General features: G+C 35.0%; 1 protein-coding gene across 7 annotated transcripts in view; it reads right to left on the bottom strand.

Moving 5' to 3' along the window:
- Positions 1–21076, bottom strand: part of LOC106064965 (phosphatidylinositol 3-kinase regulatory subunit gamma-like) — an 88471-nt gene that overhangs the window by 34400 nt on the left and 32995 nt on the right. For 6 of the 7 annotated variants that reach the window (XM_056029524.1, XM_056029523.1, XM_013223643.2 and 3 more), the window contains 2 exons: positions 8406–8453; positions 5835–5941 (listed from right to left, as the gene is read on the bottom strand). In XM_056029524.1, the coding sequence (XP_055885499.1) occupies positions 5835–5941; positions 8406–8453 (155 nt within the window). Of the gene's footprint in view, positions 1–5834; positions 5942–8405; positions 8454–9894; positions 10014–21076 lie in introns of those variants that run through there. The other variant, XM_056029527.1, reaches the window with a different exon arrangement.

A 21076-nucleotide genomic window follows, 5' to 3' on the forward strand; every position in this document is an offset into this window, starting at 1 on the left:
AAATGTTTTACATAATTCGAGTTGAAGATAGTTTACTTCCTAGTCCAAACCTCCCGCAGGACGACAGGGGATGGGAGCAGGCAGGGTTTGAACCTTCGACCGTCGATAAATCCGAACGACAGTCCAGCGCGCAAACCGCACGACCAGTGGTCCACTCAGGTAGGCTTCAATATTTTCAGAAAGAACATCCGAATGAAATTATATCAAAGACAAATGAGAGATAAGAATGGAGAAAGAAGGGTAACAGATCTTGTGTAGTGCCCCAACCGTCCCGTAGATCAAAGGATAGGTGAAAGTGAATGTAAAGTTAGATGTGAACCTGGCCTAACTAGTTTGTGGTGTATAGGGCAGATGATGTAAAGTTCATCTGTTTTTGTGGCCTATGGTTAACGAGGGTGTCATGTACCAGCACAACGACCAACCGCCTTTATTTTTACCCAACTAATGTCAGGTACCCATTAGAGCTGGGTAGACTCAGAAGTTGAAAATCCCAGTCTTCACCAGGATTCGAACCCGGGACCCTCGGTTCGGAATAAATAATGTAGTTGTTTTGAAAAAAAAAAATTTCTGTTACATAGAAAAAAATTATCACGAAAATAAAGTTTATAAGATTACTATTCGTTTTACATTAGGTCTAACATATAATGCATACTAATTAGCTTTTTCTCTTTAAAAAACTGCTTGCATAACTGATTTAAAAAATTAGAATTTTCGCTTTCAGGAAAAAAAAAAGTAGCCGTTGCATCAGAACTTTGAATGGTCTAAAATATTGTGAAGTCGGATTTTCAATATCTTTTCTAGTTTACGAGATCTAAACGGGACGGGCGGACAGACATTTCGCACAAAACTAATAGCGTCTTTTCCCCTTTCGGGGGCCGCTAAAAATCAAATTTTCTTAGTATGTTACGTGTGTGTGAGTGGGGTATTGTTACGATTTATTACGAAGGGGGAAATAAAAAGGTGTGTGTGTGTGCGTGGGAATTTGATATATGGCGTTACTTTCTATAAACCATTTTACCACTCAACCAAAGATAAGGGCTTCTTTACAATACCATCATATAGATAAATCATATAGATAAATCAGACTAGGTTCACATTCAACCATATCAACAATACAATAACATTTTCAATTCGTACACCTATCTCTTCTTTTTCTATTGGCAGAGATATGGTTGTTGATAGTTTGCAGTTCATAACTTCTGATAATCATGCTGAAAATATTGAAACCAAACTCTTTACCTGAATGGGCCACTTCGGGGGTCGATCCTGAGTTTTTTTTATTTTTTTAAAATTCTTATCTCTTATAATGCTTTTTTTTTTTGGTTATAATTTTTTAAAATTTTTGCACACGACTTAGGCGTGAATATTTTAGCCGCAAGTGTGTCCCTGTTTTAATTTCAAACAATAAGTTAAAAGTGAGACAAGCTGGAAATATCACATTTTTTCCTGCTGTCATTATGACCATATTTATGTGAACACCGTTATTAATATTTAGATAAATGGTACTCAACATTTCCATAACTATTAATTGATCATTTAATTGTTTTTGAAAAGAATGACTTAAATCTCATTTACAGAGAAAAATATCCCTTAGCTTAAAGAACAAAACAATAGGGAGATCAACATTTAAAGCCAAATCTATTTCATTAGCTTCAACTGAACCTATTTACTATCTATCAAATAGAAATGACAGCATCCTAACATGGCAGAATAGGGCGCTTAGTATAGAGAGGCTGAATGGAAGCAAGCTGTCATGATACTTCCTGCTTTACAAAGTGGTGTTGTCTTGGACATTTCCGTCAGACAGCACGATGTCCTTTTTTGTTTTCATGGATAAACTGGACACTGGCTGGTCATGTACTGATGTTTTCTCTGGCTTAACAATGGTACCAAGCTTTATTTATACTTTGCTTTTGGTTGGACAACGAAAAGCTCTACCTTTTCCTCCTCCACGACCTTAAAAATTGACACTGTCCTGGTCACATGAACAACGAACGTATGACAAAAGAACCTAGGAAAACTAGTGCATCATGAAAACCAAAGTCAAAATTACAACATATTCTATCTTCGAGTATCAATTAAAGCCATTAAGGGACCATACGTTTCATTAGACAACTATGGCTCAATCAGTATAACAACGAACCAGCAATAATGGAAAGATATGATAATAGTCTCTTAATAAATGACATCTTTCCTGACCCAGGTTACAACACTGCCATCCGAGTTAATAATTATAAATCAATCTAAACCAGACACTGCCCCTCCCCCTTTTTTTAAAATTAAGAATTCAGAAAATTGTAACAGCTGATAGAGTACTCATGACCCAGTAAGCGTGTCAACCAAATTTAGAAATACCATATCGATTTCTGTCGTCTGCAGTTCAATATCTGAGAAATAGACAAATATGGCATATTTATCTTGTATGTGTACATATATTTTCATATTGACATAGGAGATCTCAGTAGTGATAGAATCAATCCAAGACACGCATTAAATTCATTTGTTACATTAGTTCTCAATGCACCAATGTTGAGTTAGACTTTCAACAATCACTATGGTACCATTTGCAGATCGGAACTATTCACTATCATGCCATAGTGTGCCATTATATGCCACTTTTAGGAACACGGAATAGAAATTAAAGAAATAAAATGCCACCTGAATGTATTGATGACAGGGCAATACATAAATAAAGCACGAAGCATGTAATAGACTGTTAAAGATATACACTTTCCAAAGATAAATACACAATTCAGCTTGTTTCATCTCAACATACCATAAGAAACCATACTTTAGTATGAAGATAATTATTTTGAATCAAGGCCATTGACATGTAAATGTATTACGATTTTCTACTTCCAGGTTGTAAAATTAACTCTGGTGAACGCGTACAAAGTTGTTTTTATTTTGTGAGTGACTCGGGATAGAAAGCAGAAGACAAAAGATTGACAATATTATCAAGCACATGCAAAGTGAGCGCTACATGTGAAAAAAAAAAAAACGCGTGATACATGGTAAGAGGATGCAGCTATTCATCAGCAAATGTCAAATTGAAAAAAAAAAGGAATTCGAAATCTTAAGAAGACGTATACAAGTTGGCAAGGGGGAAGGGGAGAGGCATAGAGTGAAAAGAAAAAGGTAGTGGATTGAGAGAGTGAACGCACTTCCCCTAAATTTCCCATAGGTATCTTCTTCCAGGTAACATGCCAGCTAAGTTACCAATGTCGACCGAACTGTAGACAATATTTTTACCAGATGTTTTAACTCATATTCCCTACAATGTGCCGTCCTTACGATACAAGAAAGTAGGAGTGAAACTGTAACTGCGGGTATTCAAAAGCAATGGACATGTAATTTAGCAACCTTTTGTAATGTATTAAGTTTTTTTTTGTGTTTGTACGCAAACTACTGTTAGAAAACCATGGAAAACTGATGAATTGAATAAATAAAAAAAAATTAACACCTTGATTCACATAAAACTAAGTGTTTTCATAACAATGTTTAAAAAAAAATATGTTAAAAATTCAATTTCGATATGTGCTTTATTACGCTCTCAGGACCTCACAATCTGTCTACAATCGTTTGGGGTTGGCCATTAAAACAAGATTACAAAGTTTGTGTTTTCACACATAGAGGTGGCCAATTAAGTATCCACCCATGGGCCATCTTTTGGCAAGCAATGCAGGTAACCAAACAGGTTTCTATATTTTCAACTCGAATATAAGACGCTGTGAAGTACTAACTATCAGCAACCACAATCCTACCTCCATCCATAAAAAAACAAAACAAATAAGGTTACAAAAGACAGTTTGTGTGGAAACACAAACTCAAAATCGGCCCCCGAAGTGGTCCACCCAGGCAGGCTTCAATATTTTCAGAAAGAACATCCGAATGAAATTATATCAGACAAATCAGAGATAAGAATGGAGAAAGAAGGTTAACAGATCTTGTGTAGTGCCCCAACGGTCCCGCAGATCAAAGGATAGGTGAAAGTGAATGTAAAGTTAGATGTGAACCTGGCCTAACTAGTTCCCCTTTCAGACCTTGTGGTCTATAGGGAAGATGATGTAAAGTTCATCTGTTTTTGTGGCCTACGGTTAACGAGGGTGTCATGTGGCCAGCACAACGACCAACCGCCGTTACTCTTCCCCAACTAATGTCAGGTACCCATTAGAGCTGAGTGGACTAAGAGGCGCCCAAAGATCCCAAAGTTGAAAATCCCAGTCTTCACCAGGATTCGAACCCGGGACCTCCGGTTCGGAAGCCAAGCACTTTACCCACCGCGCCTCCCCTGGCCTAACTGATGTCTTATAATTGATCTAATTGTTTTGAAAAAGCTCAATCTCTTATTCGAATCCTCAAAAAAAAATATAAATAAATAAATAAATTCCGCAATAAAAAAAAGTTCACACACTTTTTCTCATAAAAAAACTGCTTGCATAACAGATTTTAAAAATTAGATTTTTCGCTTTCAGAAAAAAAAAAGTAGCCGTTGCATCAGAACTTTGAATGGTCTAAAATATTGTGATGCCCGATTTTCAATATCTTTTCTAGTTTACGAGATCCAAACCGGACGGACGGACAGACATTTCGCACAAAACTAATAGCGTCTTTTCCCCTTTCGGGGGCCGCTAAAAAAGACTGTGCCGTGTTATGGGGTTAGTGTGTGTATTTCTATGGTTACGGTGGGAAGATGTTAGCGATTGGTTGAGAATGATGCAAGATAGGTGGCATTGTCGTCATTGGTCTTAGGACAAACGACTCTGAAAACGTGAGACTGAAAGGTTATGTTATTGTAGTGAGTTAGATTTTGTTAGTCTAGTCACCTAGTGCATTTATTTTATCTTATATCAACTTGATTTTTTCTATAGTACAATAAAAGTTTGATTTATATTTAGTATTGTTTACAAGGAAGTTATTCAAGTTTTATTAGTTAAGCTATATTACGTCTGCAGCGGTTTGGTTGTCAACCAGCACTTTGGTACAAGTCAACGACCTTCCACAACAGCGGGGAGAGAGTGTTCCCAACTTACTATATTGTTTGGCAAGCAAACTTGCGTTGTTCATATTACAACATTGTAAAAACATGTATTCATAAGTAATCAACGAACAAACTGATTGATACGAAGATATGGTTCGGTGTGAGTGTCAAAATGTTGGCATGTCTACGGGAAAGGCCGTATACGTATAACTGCGGTTGCAGCTTCTTGAATACTAAAAATGCGTGGGCATCGGCTGGAGGCTGTGGGTCGCCTACGACATATCTCTGTAGCTTGCCGCTCTATGCGCTGAACGGCGCGGTATGTCCTAGGTCTACGGAATAGGGGGTTGTATGTCCTAGGTCTACGGAATAGGGGGGTTGTTGAATGGCCAACTGTTCTTTTCTTTCACTGACAATAACAGACCTTTCATTTGATCACGTGTCAAAAACACTTACATTTTGTTTATAAAGTGTCTGTATATATGTGCATTAAAAATCTGCTTTAAAACAAAAATAAATGTAAATTTATAGTAGCTTGTACATCAGAAAACGCATCTTTTTGTCATTTATACATATATATTTTATGCGTTCATTTAAGACATACCAGTTACAAAAGTGTATGCACAAGCGTTATAGAATATGCAAAATAAGTAATTATCATTTTTTTTTTACTATTAATAGTAAATAGTTTTAAAAATGGTGTATGAAAAGAGCGATTACATATTTAATTTTAAAAAAACAAAATGGTTCGCTTTCAGTAGACGATTGCACATAAACTTTGCAAGCTGCAAAATAAGAAATGGGGTTTTCAATATATTAGAGACGGACCGATAGACAGACAGACCACACAAACCTGTGCAGTGTCGACACTGTGGTCAGCTCTACCGTTGCGGTCCCTAGAACAGTGCGTCGTGGTGATAGCGAATGGAACGCAGGAACAATGGCACGTCTTGTTGCAAGCTGCAAAATAAATAAATGTAAAAACTTTAGGCAGAAGCATCTGTTGAATCTACTACTCTGTCTTTGCATCCTTTTTTTCACCCTAGCAGTCTTACATCTTCTTCATCGATAAGCAAATAAGAATAATAAAAATAATAATCACCATAATATTAACACACACAATACAAAATACTATTAGCTTCATGTAACTAAAAATCGGCTCTCTATCGAATGCTGAACTAAAAGAAGTAAACATACCAGTCCGACTCCTAAGTCTCAATGAAACTCGAGAAAATAAAACTTCTCAGTTGTGGATTAAAATGACACAAAAGAAGAAATATAATTAAAATACTTGGTGTCATATTGACACGCACGCACATACATATATAAAATGGTTTGGACAAAGTAACAATGGCTAGGCAAAGCTATTACTTCAGATCATATAATAGCGAGTACTAAGGCTTTATTACAGAAGAAAAAACCAGGAAAGATGGTTTGAGTCAAAGCACTAATCAGAATGGCTTCAACCTAATCTAACCTAATCCTAAGGACCGTCTCGTATTTTCCCTCACAACTTCCCGGTAGAAACAGGATTAATAAAAAAAAAAAATAATTGGAAAAGAAATTTCAGTTGTAGTTAATTGTACACATTCAAAGATCCCTTAGTCTGTTGGGGCACCAAACATGATTGTCAACTATCTTTCTCCATTCTTTGATGTTGTCTTTCCATCGCTTTCTTTGTATGCCTCTTCTTCTTATCTGTAGGAAGGTCTTTGTGAGCCTTGACGACCTAGAGATATGGCCATAGTTTTTTAAGTTTGCGTTTTGTTTTTTTGTTTTGTTTTTTTTACAGTGCTGAGCAGGTCATCAAACGGCCCAATGGTCATCGGGATCCTGTTTCAAATTTCCTCTTTTGTGATGCGGTCTTTGTAGGTGATCCTTCTATAGTATCTCAATTCCCTGTAGGGATCCTCCTTTCCAATGCTCCAGTTAGCGTACACGATTTGCAAGCATACAAGAATATCGCCACGACCAAAGAGCGCAACAGTCTGACTTTAATGCCAAGTACTCTGCTTTTGTCTTTTCAGATTGTTTTGAGCATCGCTAGTGCGATTATAGACAGTAGTTTTGGTTTGGGTCCTTCAAAATCCTTCAACTGAAACGAAAGCTCCGAGTATTTAAAATGTGACAGTTGTCCATTTTTTAGCCTCTAATACTGATATCCATTTTAATAACTTGTGCGCTATGTGTCATAATGTGATTGGATTGATTGTACACGCGTTTATCCAAATCAGTGCAATACAAATACACATTATCAGCCATGTGTAATAAACAAATGGCATAATCACACTACAGTGAACATGACAAAACTAAGACTACCGTGCAAGGAAGCTATTCGGTGCAGAATGTCATTGTATAAAAAATGTTAACAAGTTGTATATTACGGTGTCTAAATTGCCTTAAGTGTTTGAAATGAGTCGATGTGTAAGGTAAAAAAACAAACATACGGCTTTCAAACCAAATAAATGCATCACTAGAAGAAAAGGAAATTAGTTTGCTATTTTAAATATCATCAAAAAATTAATACAAATAAAATTGCTCCGGGTAAAAGGATCTAAAAATAATTTGAAAGGCTTCCAAAAGATATAACAACACTAATTAAAAGATGAGTACGATTAAAATATATATTTAATTCTGGCAACCTCAGCAGTCTATCCTGAGAAGATTTAGCAATGCTAGATTAACTATAGCGACATCGGTAGTATCTCATCCCACCGTTCAGGTCAATGATCAATCGCTCAATATAGTATGACAGTTTACCGAAAGGATTGGGGGGGTAAGCCAAGATTCTGCCCACTCAGCACTCCCCCCCCCCCCCCCGAGATAGCCCCTGCGACGTTGTTCTGAATAAGTACGGCATCGACTGACAGCTCATATTCGAAGAATTATTAAAAAAAACAAAAAAAACAACATTACTGGTAATAGATGAGGTCATATACTAACCCAGCGAAATCTTACAGACAAGTTGCAGATGACATTTTCAGTTCATTTCCTGCACCAATGGACCACGTCTTGTAGCAGGTGGAGAAGATAAATGGGGATTGACAAATCGAGGCTTGGTCAGTGCACTAGACAGAAATCTTTGGCATTGCATTCAATAATTAATAGCCTTGCAAAAACAAGAAACGTTTTGCATTGTACCAACGTTTGAGGATAGTTCCTGCTAATGCTCTACTTTCAGTCCTATACAGTGACTGTTTTCGTAGCGCTAGGGTTAGGGTTACGCTGTGTTACATCCAAGATTACTACACATTTTCCATGTGGGTGTTTTATGTATGGCCGAAATAATGGTCCACAATGTTTAACAAGATTAAACCTAAACGCAATGGTTCCCAAACTTGTTCCATTTCACATCTAAAACGTTAACAAACTGCTGTAAGGGGGGGGGGGGGAAAGAGGTAAGTGAATGGAAAGCACTACTCACCTTCACATATCTTGCCAGGATTGCTTTTGCCCCAGATGTAGTCGTTACCTGCAATTGAGGATGAGATCATCATTAACAACTGTCAAGCACGCAACTGAATGATGGATTATATAGAACATAGCAGTCAGAGACTACTTACTGCCCTTGTGAATAGAGCTGGGAGGACATTTACCACAAAACAACAATGTCGAATTACTTGTTTATTATTCACTAAACAATTAGCATCAATAATGTTAAAAAAAAAGGATGTCTGGTGTCTGTGTGTGTGAATATATAAGGGTATTTCTTTCTTAAGACACAGAATGTTAGATTCAACCGACTTCCACATTGGTATTTCAAGAGTTGAACTATTAAGTAGGCCTAGCTAAAGCTTGAGATTCAGTGATGTTAGACAATTCGAGAATACGTTAATTTTGTTTGAAATTATTATTGCTTAAGTCATCACTTACTATTTTTTGGAAACTAACAGTCAATTCAAAATAAGAAAACGATTTAGATATTGTCATTGAAGTCGATGTTTAAATAATAAAATAAAATAACAATAATAACAATAATACAATTTAAAAGCTGGATATAGAAACAACGCGTCTCTCTACGACTGTAACACTGAATAATGGAGTTATAACATTTCTTTGATAGCTGAAACTGACATTATTTCATTGCAATAACACCTGCCTAGAGTGACACCCATGCCATTACGAATAAGGTGACCCAAAGCCTTTTTATTTTTTATTATGCGCTTATCTTTCACACTGAACAAGTTTCGGTCTATGGTCCAGTAACATGCCGTAGATGTAAAACAGTACCTGGATCATATTTTTTTTTAATATTATTATTCAGCCGGGGTGGGGGGGGGGGGAGGAATAAAAAGTAAAGGGGAGAAGAATGAAAATAGCACATGCACGTACAAAGACAAGTTTTATTTGGTAAGGTCACGATGATCGGTCCAGTGCTGATAGGGCACATAAAGACTGGCAGCGAAATATCTAAGTACGCCAAGTGTTTAGTAGTAACAAGCACAAATGTACAATATTTGTACAATAATATACAGTTTACAAATATTAAAATCAGTCAATCTTCATCATTCAGATGCAAATCAAAATGCAGATTCTAGTTCTAGAATAATCTAGCTCATTTATTATTCATTTAACACATAACTTATGACATTACTAATGAAGTCCAATTACTCTTCGGGATAGAACGTTGATAAAATGTCGCATATACGAGACTACAATGATCTTAAACGCTGGTTGATTGCCCAAAAACACAATGCTAGAGCATTTATTTCATAATTTGATCAGCTATTGCTTTACTAAGGGAGCACAACATTAGTTTTAAAATTTTACAATAAAGTATGATTCATTGTAATTTCCCAAAAAAATATTATAATCTTTGTAAGTTACAAGTCATAACAAAGTAACAATTTTAAAAAAGCGTTATTAAATTATAGTGAAAATCTAATGAAATAATAATATTAAAAGCATTATACACTCAGAGCCTATAAATCCAGTTCTAGAATTAAAAAAACAATAACACTCGGTGGTATCGTTCAACGTCTGCACACCACACACACTTCTAAAGCGTATCTTTTCTAATGACGGAATGTAATGTTATCAGACAAATCTAACCATAGTTCTAGTTGTATTGCCCGAGACCTACATTTGCTTTGGAGTGCATTCATGTTAAAAAAAAATCTTATCGAAAAAAAAAAAAAAAAACCTAAACGACCTAATGATTAAATAGGACTATATTATAAAAGGTCACAATGACATGCAAATATCATAGGTGTTTCTTTACTTAAAAATTTAAATAGTAATAAGCCAAAGTGGGTGAACATAATAATAATAAGTAAATTGAGTCAATATCACAAAATAATATGATTTTATGCATATCAGCTATATTTACAATGGCTCTATTTAACTCGTACCTTGGTGGAAACTTCTGGGCAAAGCCTAAAACCTGCGTGAACACGGTTCTCACGATTTTACTAGAAATTTGACAGTTGATGTATGTCTTTGGGAAAAGAATTACTAGCTCGTTTTACTACCAGTCAAGATTGCGCCAGTCTCTTAAATTCCCACTTGATTTAGACATAAAAGTTTTTGTAACTGCTAGACTCACAGAATTGTTTGCATTAGTATGAATAAAAACGTTTAAGATATAGCTGGGTCTTATGAAGCAATGGATAATTTAACACATCAGACTTTTTATAATAACCCGAATCCACATACATGTATTTAAAGTATTCTTACGTCGCATTTATACGCAGAGTATAAAATAGCGAAAAAAGGGAAAATTCTGTCTCAGTTGTTAAAAGAGATTCATTTCAATACATTCAAAGTTAACTTATTATTAATTAATGTGTGCCTTTATACCTAAATATCCAAAATATATCTACAAAATAAAATTCTTAGTCCTGACAACTCATTCATTTACTCATTATCACTAATAATTCCAATCGCCGTGGCCGATAAAATACGAGATTGAACCCGTTTTTACATAATTGAAGCCTAGGACAACTAAGCCATTTTCAATAACGAAACCGTATCGGTTAAATTTACCGAAAATGATTTTTTATTCGCAATTTCTTCGGGTATCATGTATAGTTATAAACAAGGCTCCCAGTGGGCTTCCACAGACATGCTCTAATTGCACGTGGTGGGGATGCGAGAAAGGCTTACTAAACAGTCCGAAACCCATTACGTGGTTCACCAACGGGGGCCATACGGGTGGTCTGGCTCCCCCATAGGGGGGGGGGCAGTGGCACATTATAGGCATATTGAAGGCCCCCGTGGGCTCGGCCTCCGGCCTCACATGGGGTTGGCTTAAGGGACAGTATCTCATGACCAATCGGATTAGTTGCAGGGGGAACTCCAGACAGATGGGTGCAAATTCCTCATCCGGGATCATCTCGAACCATAAATGGACATCTCTACGGTATAGTTATGCGCTTTTAGAATACAAGGAATATAAAATGGCCAAATAGTGTGTTGTTGGGGGAGGGGCATTTCATTTGAGAATATTGTGTGTATGTGTGGGTAAGCATTGTAGTGCAGGGAGAGGCTACAAGGGATGGGCCTAAGAAGTGTTTGAATATACTTTATTATTATTATAATAGGGGGTTGTAGACACTTCGTTTGTAGGATGAAACAAAAAAAAAAAGACATTTTAGGATTAGAAAATTGTGTTGGTGGTAAAGGAGGATTGTAATGCTGGCAGTTTAATTCCGGGCAAAGTAAACATATATACCAACAATTTAAACGTAGCGTAGCACGGGTATCAGCTAGTTGTGATATAAAATTATTCACTTTTTCTAAGGTGGATTTGCATTGATTGAAAACTATTTCGCGGATCTAAGGACTACTCTTGGATGTTGTGTCACTAGATTAGTCTAATACCCATTTGTATTAATCACACAATTTCATCGTCATTTATATACTATACATAGTATCACGCCAGAGTGACACACGTTTACGAAACACAGATGGAGCACACACACACAAAAAAAACAACAACAACAAACGTTTAAATTAATCTTCATTACATTAACGGTGTTCTAAGCAGATGCTCAAAAAAAAACAACAACAACTTGTTAAGGGACGTATTGATTCTATTTAGTTGTGCTAGCATTTCCTTTTTATTCACTCTCTCCGCCTACATTGAAAAAATATGTAAAGAAATATACAACTGTGTATTTAAAAAAATATTGTGAAAATAATCACAAAAGCTAGATTTATGTATTATGTCAAAATTCCAGTTATTTTAATATCTACCTGAATACATTATGATAGATTATATTCTAGATTATCTAGATAATCTATATCAGATAAATAAACAAACAAAAAACAATAGGTTTTTATCAAAACACTAAAAGTAAGCAAAACTTTTATTAAAAACTCTAACGCTTTAATTCCTTCATTGCAATACACGTTGATTTTAATATAAAAAAAACCCATTTCGTTCATGAGTTCAAAATAGATTGTTGGAGCTAAGGACCTGATCGCTATTTAGCTATGCCCTTTTTTGTGTATTCAGTATGAGAACGTATAGGTAAATATCTTAGATGTTAATGCAGAACAGTAGGTAACCGAATTGAATGGGGAATATATTGAAGATGATTTCAAACAAACATTTATTATACAATTAGCAGACACAAAGAAGCTAAGTGTTAAACTTTTTACAAACCTTATATATCATCTCACTCTGTCTGGTAAAACGTTTTTACACGTTATTTTTCCCACATCCAGAATAGGATCAAGCTGAAATTTTGCACAATTATTTAATTAACTATTGGTAATAAATTTTTTTTTAGGTAAACCGAACAAGGGAAAGAAATGGTAATTGACTAAAGTGGTGGTATAAGTTGAATTAGTCCCGTTTATAGGTCATTTTCTGAGTCTTAGTGAACACAAACCTGAAAAAATAGGACGAGACTATAGAAACAATAGATAACAATACAATCTTCCATGTTCATAAGCTTTCCACTAGCAGAGTGGTTACCGTGTTGGCTTGAGAAGCCTCAGAAGGCTTGAGAAGCCTCAGAAGGCTTGAGCTATGCATTCGAATTCAGGTCGTTCCACTTTTTAAAAAAAATTCAATAAATGCTTTTTTTATTATTGTTAGTCTAGATCTATTACAAATGTATTATATGACTGATCCAAACTAATTGATACAAGTACGCTTAATATAAGCTTATTTTTCTTTTTTTTTTTTTTTAAAGTATTTTTTCTTGTTTTCTGGAAATAAATCAGCATGATGATGCTTTAAGACCATCAGCATCCATTCAGTTGAACCGATAAGTACATTTAAAGACCGAATAAAAAGATTTTTAACAAGCAAACTTTTAAAAAATCCTTTTAAAAAAAAATATCTAAGGAAAAGAATTTCGCAATAAGAACCATATCTCTCAATAATATGTAAGTTATTTCCTTTATTCAACATGAAATAAAATAATTAATTACCATTAATTAACTGACTGATTGTTGTTTTTTTTTAATTGATTCATGTTTTGTTAGGTACCATAAATCATTTTTAAAGTTGCAACTTAATCCGAGAATGGGTGTGGGAGAAATAGTGTGTTATATTATCTGAGGGGATGAAACCCTACGTATTTAGATGTATCTGTGAATACTGAAGGATTACTTTCCCTTGTTGGTATTAAACAAAATAATTAAATGACAGTAATTAATTGACTAATTGTTTTTTTTTTATTATTCATGCCTTTATGCCAATGAATAAATGTGCAAAGTTTCCACTTGATCCGAGAATGTGTGTGGGAGAAATAAGGTGAACAAACAGCCAGACTAAGTGAGTTGATTGAGCAAGTTCTGATAGAGCAATGCTATTTAAAGTATGACAACTAGAAAAAAAAAGGGGGGGAGAATTTGTGACTGATTTTTTGCTCTGATTTTATTTTAGATGAGATTTTAATGTTAAACCATCACTTGTCCCAGCGCAGCTAAAGAAAGGGGGGGGGGGGTGATTTTAAAGTCAGCAAATTCTATGAGCGTAGCTAAAGGGGTTTTGAGTTTGTTTTAAAAAAAAAGAAATTTCCCTTTTCGATATACAATATAAAGCAAACTACAGTCATCTGATTCCATGAGCGTAGCCAAAAGGGGTTACACTTTTCTACCAGTCGCTGTGCTCCATTAATAAAGTGCATTGAATAGCAGATTTGTTTTTTTAATTAAATTTTTTAAATAGCAGGATAATGCATCAGAATATGCATTTTTAAAAAATACCGCAAATAGTGCTGGCAATGGCGGTGTGTCTACAGTCTTTCCACTAACTCCAGGAAGAACCTATTCTAGGGTAAAATAAACGTCTTCCGAAAGAATGAAGGGTCGGAATGTAATAAAGATTAATCAGGTATACACACACACACATATATATGGTGGGATAAAAAAAATCCCCCCTAACACCCCAAAACTCCTGGCTACGCCCATGTTGTATATATTCCTTCAGACTTAATTATTATTTTTGTATTCCTTGTCTAATCGTCCTGTTAACTGGCGTAAACAAAAAAGTAGGATTGGGGCGGAATGTGAATGCAATGAAAGACATTACTACAATTAGATCTACTTTGTAGTGTGTCAACGGACTAAAATTCAAGGTAGGTTACCACAGCAAACATCTCATGACCTAGTCCCACTTCTCCCTGACCCGATGACCTCGTTCTAACCCAATCCTGAAGTGATTGCAGGCCACATCAAGTGCGGTACGCGGAGTTAGATCAAGGAGGGCATGTGTCTGTGTGTGTCTGCGTGTGCTCGTGTGCGGGAAGGTCGAATACGCTGTAGTTTTTTTTTTAAAGAGAGGCTTTTAACATTTGTCAGGTGCCTCTCCTAAACCCTCCTATGGATGAAGATGGATGCATATTGATTCATGATGAAAGTTAACAAAATGAACACCTAGCCTATTTAGTTTATTGTGCATAACAGCATACACAACTGTAATTATTTGTTACATTTAGAAGTGCATACGCGAGAAAAAAAGTAAAATGATATTAAATACAGGAGAGCTCCAAGCGATACATTCAAATTTTGTTAAGCCTGCAAATTCATGTAAAAAAAAAAAGTTTCCTAGGCTTTGCCATACATCTATAATTAATACCACTAATTTATTCAACCCAACTTTAAAACTTGAAACTTGCTTGAAACATGCTGCAAATGGTATCTGCGCCCCCCCCCCCCCCCCACACTATTCTTAACTCTAATGCCGAAATATCCTATGCAGTAAGGAAAGGGGGAAAAAAAAAGTTCTCGACATCGGCCAAACCTTTCAAAGAAAGCTAAAAGTACATTTGGGTCGAGTTAACTTCTCAAATAGACTTTGAAATGAAAAAAAAAAGGACACCTAAGTTCAACCCTGGCGGTATTCAGAACCACTGTTTAAATTTACTTTGGAAAAAAAAATTGTAGTCGGTGTTAAGTCAACTACTGGCACTTTGCCAAGTCTAGTCTCTACTTTGATGCCCTAGGTTAACACTCGACTGTTTGAATAGTGGTATAGACATGTTGAAGTGGGGGGGGGGGGAATTTATAGAAGATAAAAGCAATCCCAATTTAATCCAATCCAACTAACAGCTAAGTGAAAATGGAATGAAGAATAATATTTAATATGCGAGTTTTGTCAAAATGTTAAGAGATTTTCTTTTTTCCATAAAAATTCTGTGACTCGATACAAAACAATGGAGAGCCACTCTGCTGCTTTACACACTCCTAGAGAGAGGTTCAATCGAGAAGGACGTAACGCTCGTCTTAAGAGTACATGTAAAAGTACAGTTTGGGTCTAACAATGCTCCAGACAGCAAATGTAGAACGAGCGACTAATCAAATACAAATCAATATGAGAAACATTTTACTTTGGATAGTTTTTGTTGATGAAATCTTGACATTAATAGTTAGACATAAACGTGAAATGCCAATCATTCATCCATCAAGACATCTCTGGAACCACAAAAATTGTGTACACATTAAACAATGTTCCATTTATTCTTAGGTTCTCCCTGCTCGCTAAGTTGCGGTTTTGATGGATTAACCATCTGAACGCTGAAATTCGAGGAAAATCGCAAGCTTTGTATTTAATTTTCAGTATTTCACCAAAATGACCGTATTCTATACATAAAGCCAAAATACCAATGTTTGATCACAGAACTTTTATAGTTCAATGGTTAAATAGCACAAAACATATTTCCTTTTTTTCTAGCATTAGTGTGTAACTCGATATTTTAGACATTATTTATTACGAGTAATTTGAAATTTCCTTTTCCACGAGAAATACGAAAGAGTTGCATGAATATGCGTGTACATTTCTAAAAACAAAACAAATTTCAATTAGCTCTCTCTGTGCTGCGAGTGGAGGTGAGTGTTAGGGAAGTTACTGAAAAAAACAACAACGTAAACGTGGGGAAATGAAACAGAATGACAAAAAAAAAAAATGGATCTGGTCAAAAAGCATAACAGAGCCTATCAAGATACTAGAATCCACGTGCCACTAGTAAATGTGTGTGTGTGGTATGTAAAGCGGGCCGTTCAAATTTAACGAAACATATTAGAATTCACGCACGGGCCAAAAGTATGTGTGTGGAAAACTGCAAAAGGTGGAAGGGGGGAAGTTCCGGTCAAAGTACTGTGTGATTGGCGTTACGATGAGCAGGATGCAGTAAACATATTTTAGGCGAAAAGGCAATAAAGGACCATCAAATATTTCTATATACAACTGAGAAGTCGGAAAAAATACTCAGATCTGGGAGTATTAGGTTAGGGGGAGATTATTAAGTTCACAGTCAAAGAAATATCTCAAGAAAAAAAAAAAGGGGGGGGGGCGTTATAAGCGAGCGGGCCGATCCAATTCAAAGAAACGATATTACAATTCACAGGTCAAATATATGTGTCGTGAGCGTTAAAATGGGCACCGTTCTATGGAAGTGGGAACAAGAAAAAGCTACGGGTTTGGGGCAAAATAATTTCTAGCCTGGGAACAAATAGCCGGTGGGAAATGCTAGTATAATATAAAAAAAAAAAAAAAAGAGTAAATTTAAAGGATAAAAATTAAGTGAAACAATTCTTTGGCATGAATAACTAGATTTAAATGCTCAACATTCCATTAATATCAAAAAGCCAGGTTGCATTAGGACTTAGTTGACCAAAGGACAACATTTAAACTACCGCTACTGTAGCGCAATGCTATGTATATAAAAAGCTATTTGAAGGGATATAATTTTTAATTCTTCTGTTTTGTATTTGACCCTAAAAAATAATATGTTTCGGTTTTTGATGTAATAAATGAATGGCCCATGGCACTATATGAAGAAGAGTTTCCAGCGTAGACAACTAAACTAAATTAGGTAACCGAAAAACTTAGCCACATAACTTTTTTTTGAGTGCTTCTGTAACCCCAGAAGGTCAAAAACGTGCATTGGAATTATCAAAGTTGGAAGTTTATGACGATGAGTGCACTGAGATTGTACGATCTAACTATTACAAATTTATCTCTGCACATGACAGACGAGTGTCCTTGAAGCCAGAATGGTGTTTAAGTCTGCATTCCATAGAAACTATAAAGAGCTTTGGAAGCTGACAGATGAAGTGAAAGGTAAACCTCCCTTTCGGTCTGAAAAGCAGAATGCCCGGTGAGAACCAAATACACGTGTTGCAAAACATGGCCTCTTTGGAATTCGTGCACTATGACGACCTCTAGTTTTGGCTGCCAAGGAGGCTGAAGTTGAGAAACTTTCTATAAAGGTGACCAGACCACTGGAACCTTCGCAGATTAAAAACGAAAACGTGTAGGTTTACATTTAAGAATAATAAATAATGTTAATCACTATTTTGTATACATGGACAGGAGATTATTTTGAAAGTTTCATCAATGAGCAAGGTAAATGAGAAAAAAAAATAAAATAAATAAAGTTTCTTATAGAACAAAGCTTTGCAGTCTAGTTAAAGTTGGGGGGGGGGGGGAATATATAATAAAAAAAAAGAAAAAGTTATTTATAACTATAACTAAATATATTCCTCCTAAAGTGTGTATACTGAACATACTTTTTGTTCTCAAAATAAACTTATGTTCCTAGTTAGATTTTGCCATTCACTACAACATTTTTATGTTAAAAACCATTCGTAATAGATGGCCTGAACACTGACCTGCAACGTCACAGTTTAGACCAATAGCTTGTTGTCACGTCACAGGTCACATTGCCTTTTACAAGGTTGTTAATAACTTTTTTTCCCCAATGTTCTATGGATGCAGCATGCATATAGATGAGTATAAAATGCGTTGCTTTAGACTTAGTTAAACAGACTTGCCAATATAAAACAAAGTATAATAGCTGTCTTGGTTGAGTTGTTGAGTTACTGTTAACTAACATTGAATTTCTGTGAAAGCGTGTTTTAATAATTTTGTTAGCCTTTTTAAAATGTATTTTATTTTACTAGCTTTTCTCTCTAAATAGTGAAGTTTTTCCCCCCTAAAACGTTTCATTTGAAAAGCACAGGTAAAGTATGAGGTAATAATATGAGAATAAAATTAAATCAAAGCTTTGCTTTAACATTAGATGTATGGTCAGGACATTTTTTAGTTGGAGGGAAAAAAGCATACATTTGAAAATTAAGACATAAAAAAATTAGAAGATATTTCTTAAGACAGTAATTTAACATTATATTTAGATAATGTCAGAAAGATATCGATTTCAAGAAACTGGGCGTGGCGTATTATTATCAGAAAGAGGAGTGGCAAGGGGCGCTACTCTTTATAGAACTATGTCTAAGTGATATGGTTCTATCTTGGATTTATAATGAGGGTAACTCAGATTAAAAACAAAAACAAATAATTATTACCTTTGAAGCTTGTGTTAAAGATGAGATTATTTTAAAAAAAAATAAAGGGGGAGAGGTAGCTGGGTGTTCAGGGAAAAAAAGGCAAAATTAAATTTCATCTTTGTGAGACTTTACTTCATGTGAAAATTTAAAAAATAACGTCACGTGAGAAAAAAAAAAGCCACAAAAGGGACTCTAAATAGTAAGTTACTTTTGTACACTTTCACACTAAAAGCTAAATGATTACTATTTTTAAAAAGCAGCACAGTTGCATAGTATAGTGTCAGTATCTTCATAATTATTTTTTAGTTTGTTTATTGTGATCATTTGTCTGGATGGCTCCAATAGACCTCTGTTGTGAATCACTCTTCAATGTCTTGATTTGCGATAATGACCAGTGTGTAATGTGTATATAGTAGGAAATAGCGATTAGAGGAGGCCATATTATTGGGTCAAGTACTGTTTGGTCTAATATCAGATGTTGTTGAAAATCCTTTTCATCGATCAACTTTTAGCGGGTAAGTTAATTGTATTTTTTTTCTCAAGATCTTGGATTGTTGTAAAGGATATTGTTTAATTGTTAGAATTAGACAGTATCAATTTGTTATATTTTGGTTTTGGGAGCCAATGTCAGTGTGACCTATAACCCTGTATATTAATTATGACATTCTTCAACAATTAGAATCGGTATGACTCAAGTAGTGAGGAACTAGAGATTGTAGCGAAACATTTGATGAGTGTACATCTATATAGTCCTACTTCCAGAAGATCATTGAGTTACTAAGCAATAGCAAATTATGGATGTTAAATAGAATATACTTGTCTTATTCTGTTCTATAAAAGTATAATTTTTTGTGTGGTATTTTTCATTAATTGTTTGAACTAATTCATATTGCTATTTTATATAATACATTTAAATTTCGTATATTTTAATTTCATGTAAATAAACTTATGTTACGTTCGTAGAATCACCTCTGGGCGTCAGTTGTCACTACAATAATTCAGTCTCTACGTCGTGACATGTAGAGCAAAAAAAAAAACAACAACTAGGTACGTACTTGTAGATATGATGTAGGAATTGAGGTCCACTTAGCTCCAAAGCCTTAGAGCAACACATAATAGATATTTGACCGTGGCCTGTAAGGCCTTATTCAGCGATTTTAAGGGAATGTTAGAGATATTATTTTAACCATATATATTATTCTGGTCTATTTGGATTGTGTTTTAGGTTTATACATTTGTATGTCAGTTAAAAGTTTGATATGTTTTGTCTAGTTTTTTTTTTTACATTATAATTTTATTAAATCGATTGCAGAATAACTTAAAATAATTTGTATAATGTATAACACATTTCTAAATCAGGTTCATGGTGTTTAATATTAACGAACAATAATAGAAATAATAAGCAATTAGAACAACTGATATTCTTTTTTATTTTATTTTGCGAATCATCATATGATAACCTTGATACACTAACATACAACCCTAAAGCATTATTGATAACCCTGACACATTATTATAAAACCACAAAGCATTATTTAACAACCCTAATACAATATGAGATAGCCGAATCATCATTTGATAACCTTCATATATGAATATACCACCCTGATACATTATTTGACAGCCACGAAGCACCATTTGATAACCTTCATATATGAATATACCACCCTGATACATTATTTGACAGCCACGAAGCACCATATGATAACCATATATGAATATACCACCCTGATACATTATTTGACAGCCACGAAGCACCATTTGATAACCTTCATATATGAATATACCACCCTGATACATTATTTGACAGCCACGAAGCACCATTTGATAACCTTCATATATGAATATACCACCCTGATACATTATTTGACAGCCACGAAGCACCATATGATAACCTTCATATATGAATATACCACCCTGATACATTATTTGACAGCCACGAAGCACCATATGATAACCTTCATATATGAATATACCACCCTGATACATTATTTGACAGCCACGAAGCACCATATGATAACCCTCATTCATTATTAGACAGCCGTGTTGCACCATATGACAACTGACAACTTTCGCAAGGGATTAACATTCACATATTATAAACATAAACTACCATCTTTTTTTGGGTGGTCAAAGCTAACCAGTCTGAGAATCTATGCACTATTTACAAATAGAAGAAGAAAAAGGAATAGAATAAAACATATTGGCTAGGATACTTATCGCCAGAACATATCAGCTTGGAATTAAAACAACAAATTGTTTGGATAGAAAGAATCTAGACGTAGATCTGTGTGAACAAAAAAAAAATGCGGAGGCAAAAAATGAATACAGGAAGAAAAGCCTAAGAAA

This window comes from Biomphalaria glabrata, chromosome 5, assembly GCF_947242115.1.
Source record: "Biomphalaria glabrata chromosome 5, xgBioGlab47.1, whole genome shotgun sequence".
Classification (NCBI taxonomy): Eukaryota; Metazoa; Mollusca; class Gastropoda; family Planorbidae; genus Biomphalaria; species Biomphalaria glabrata.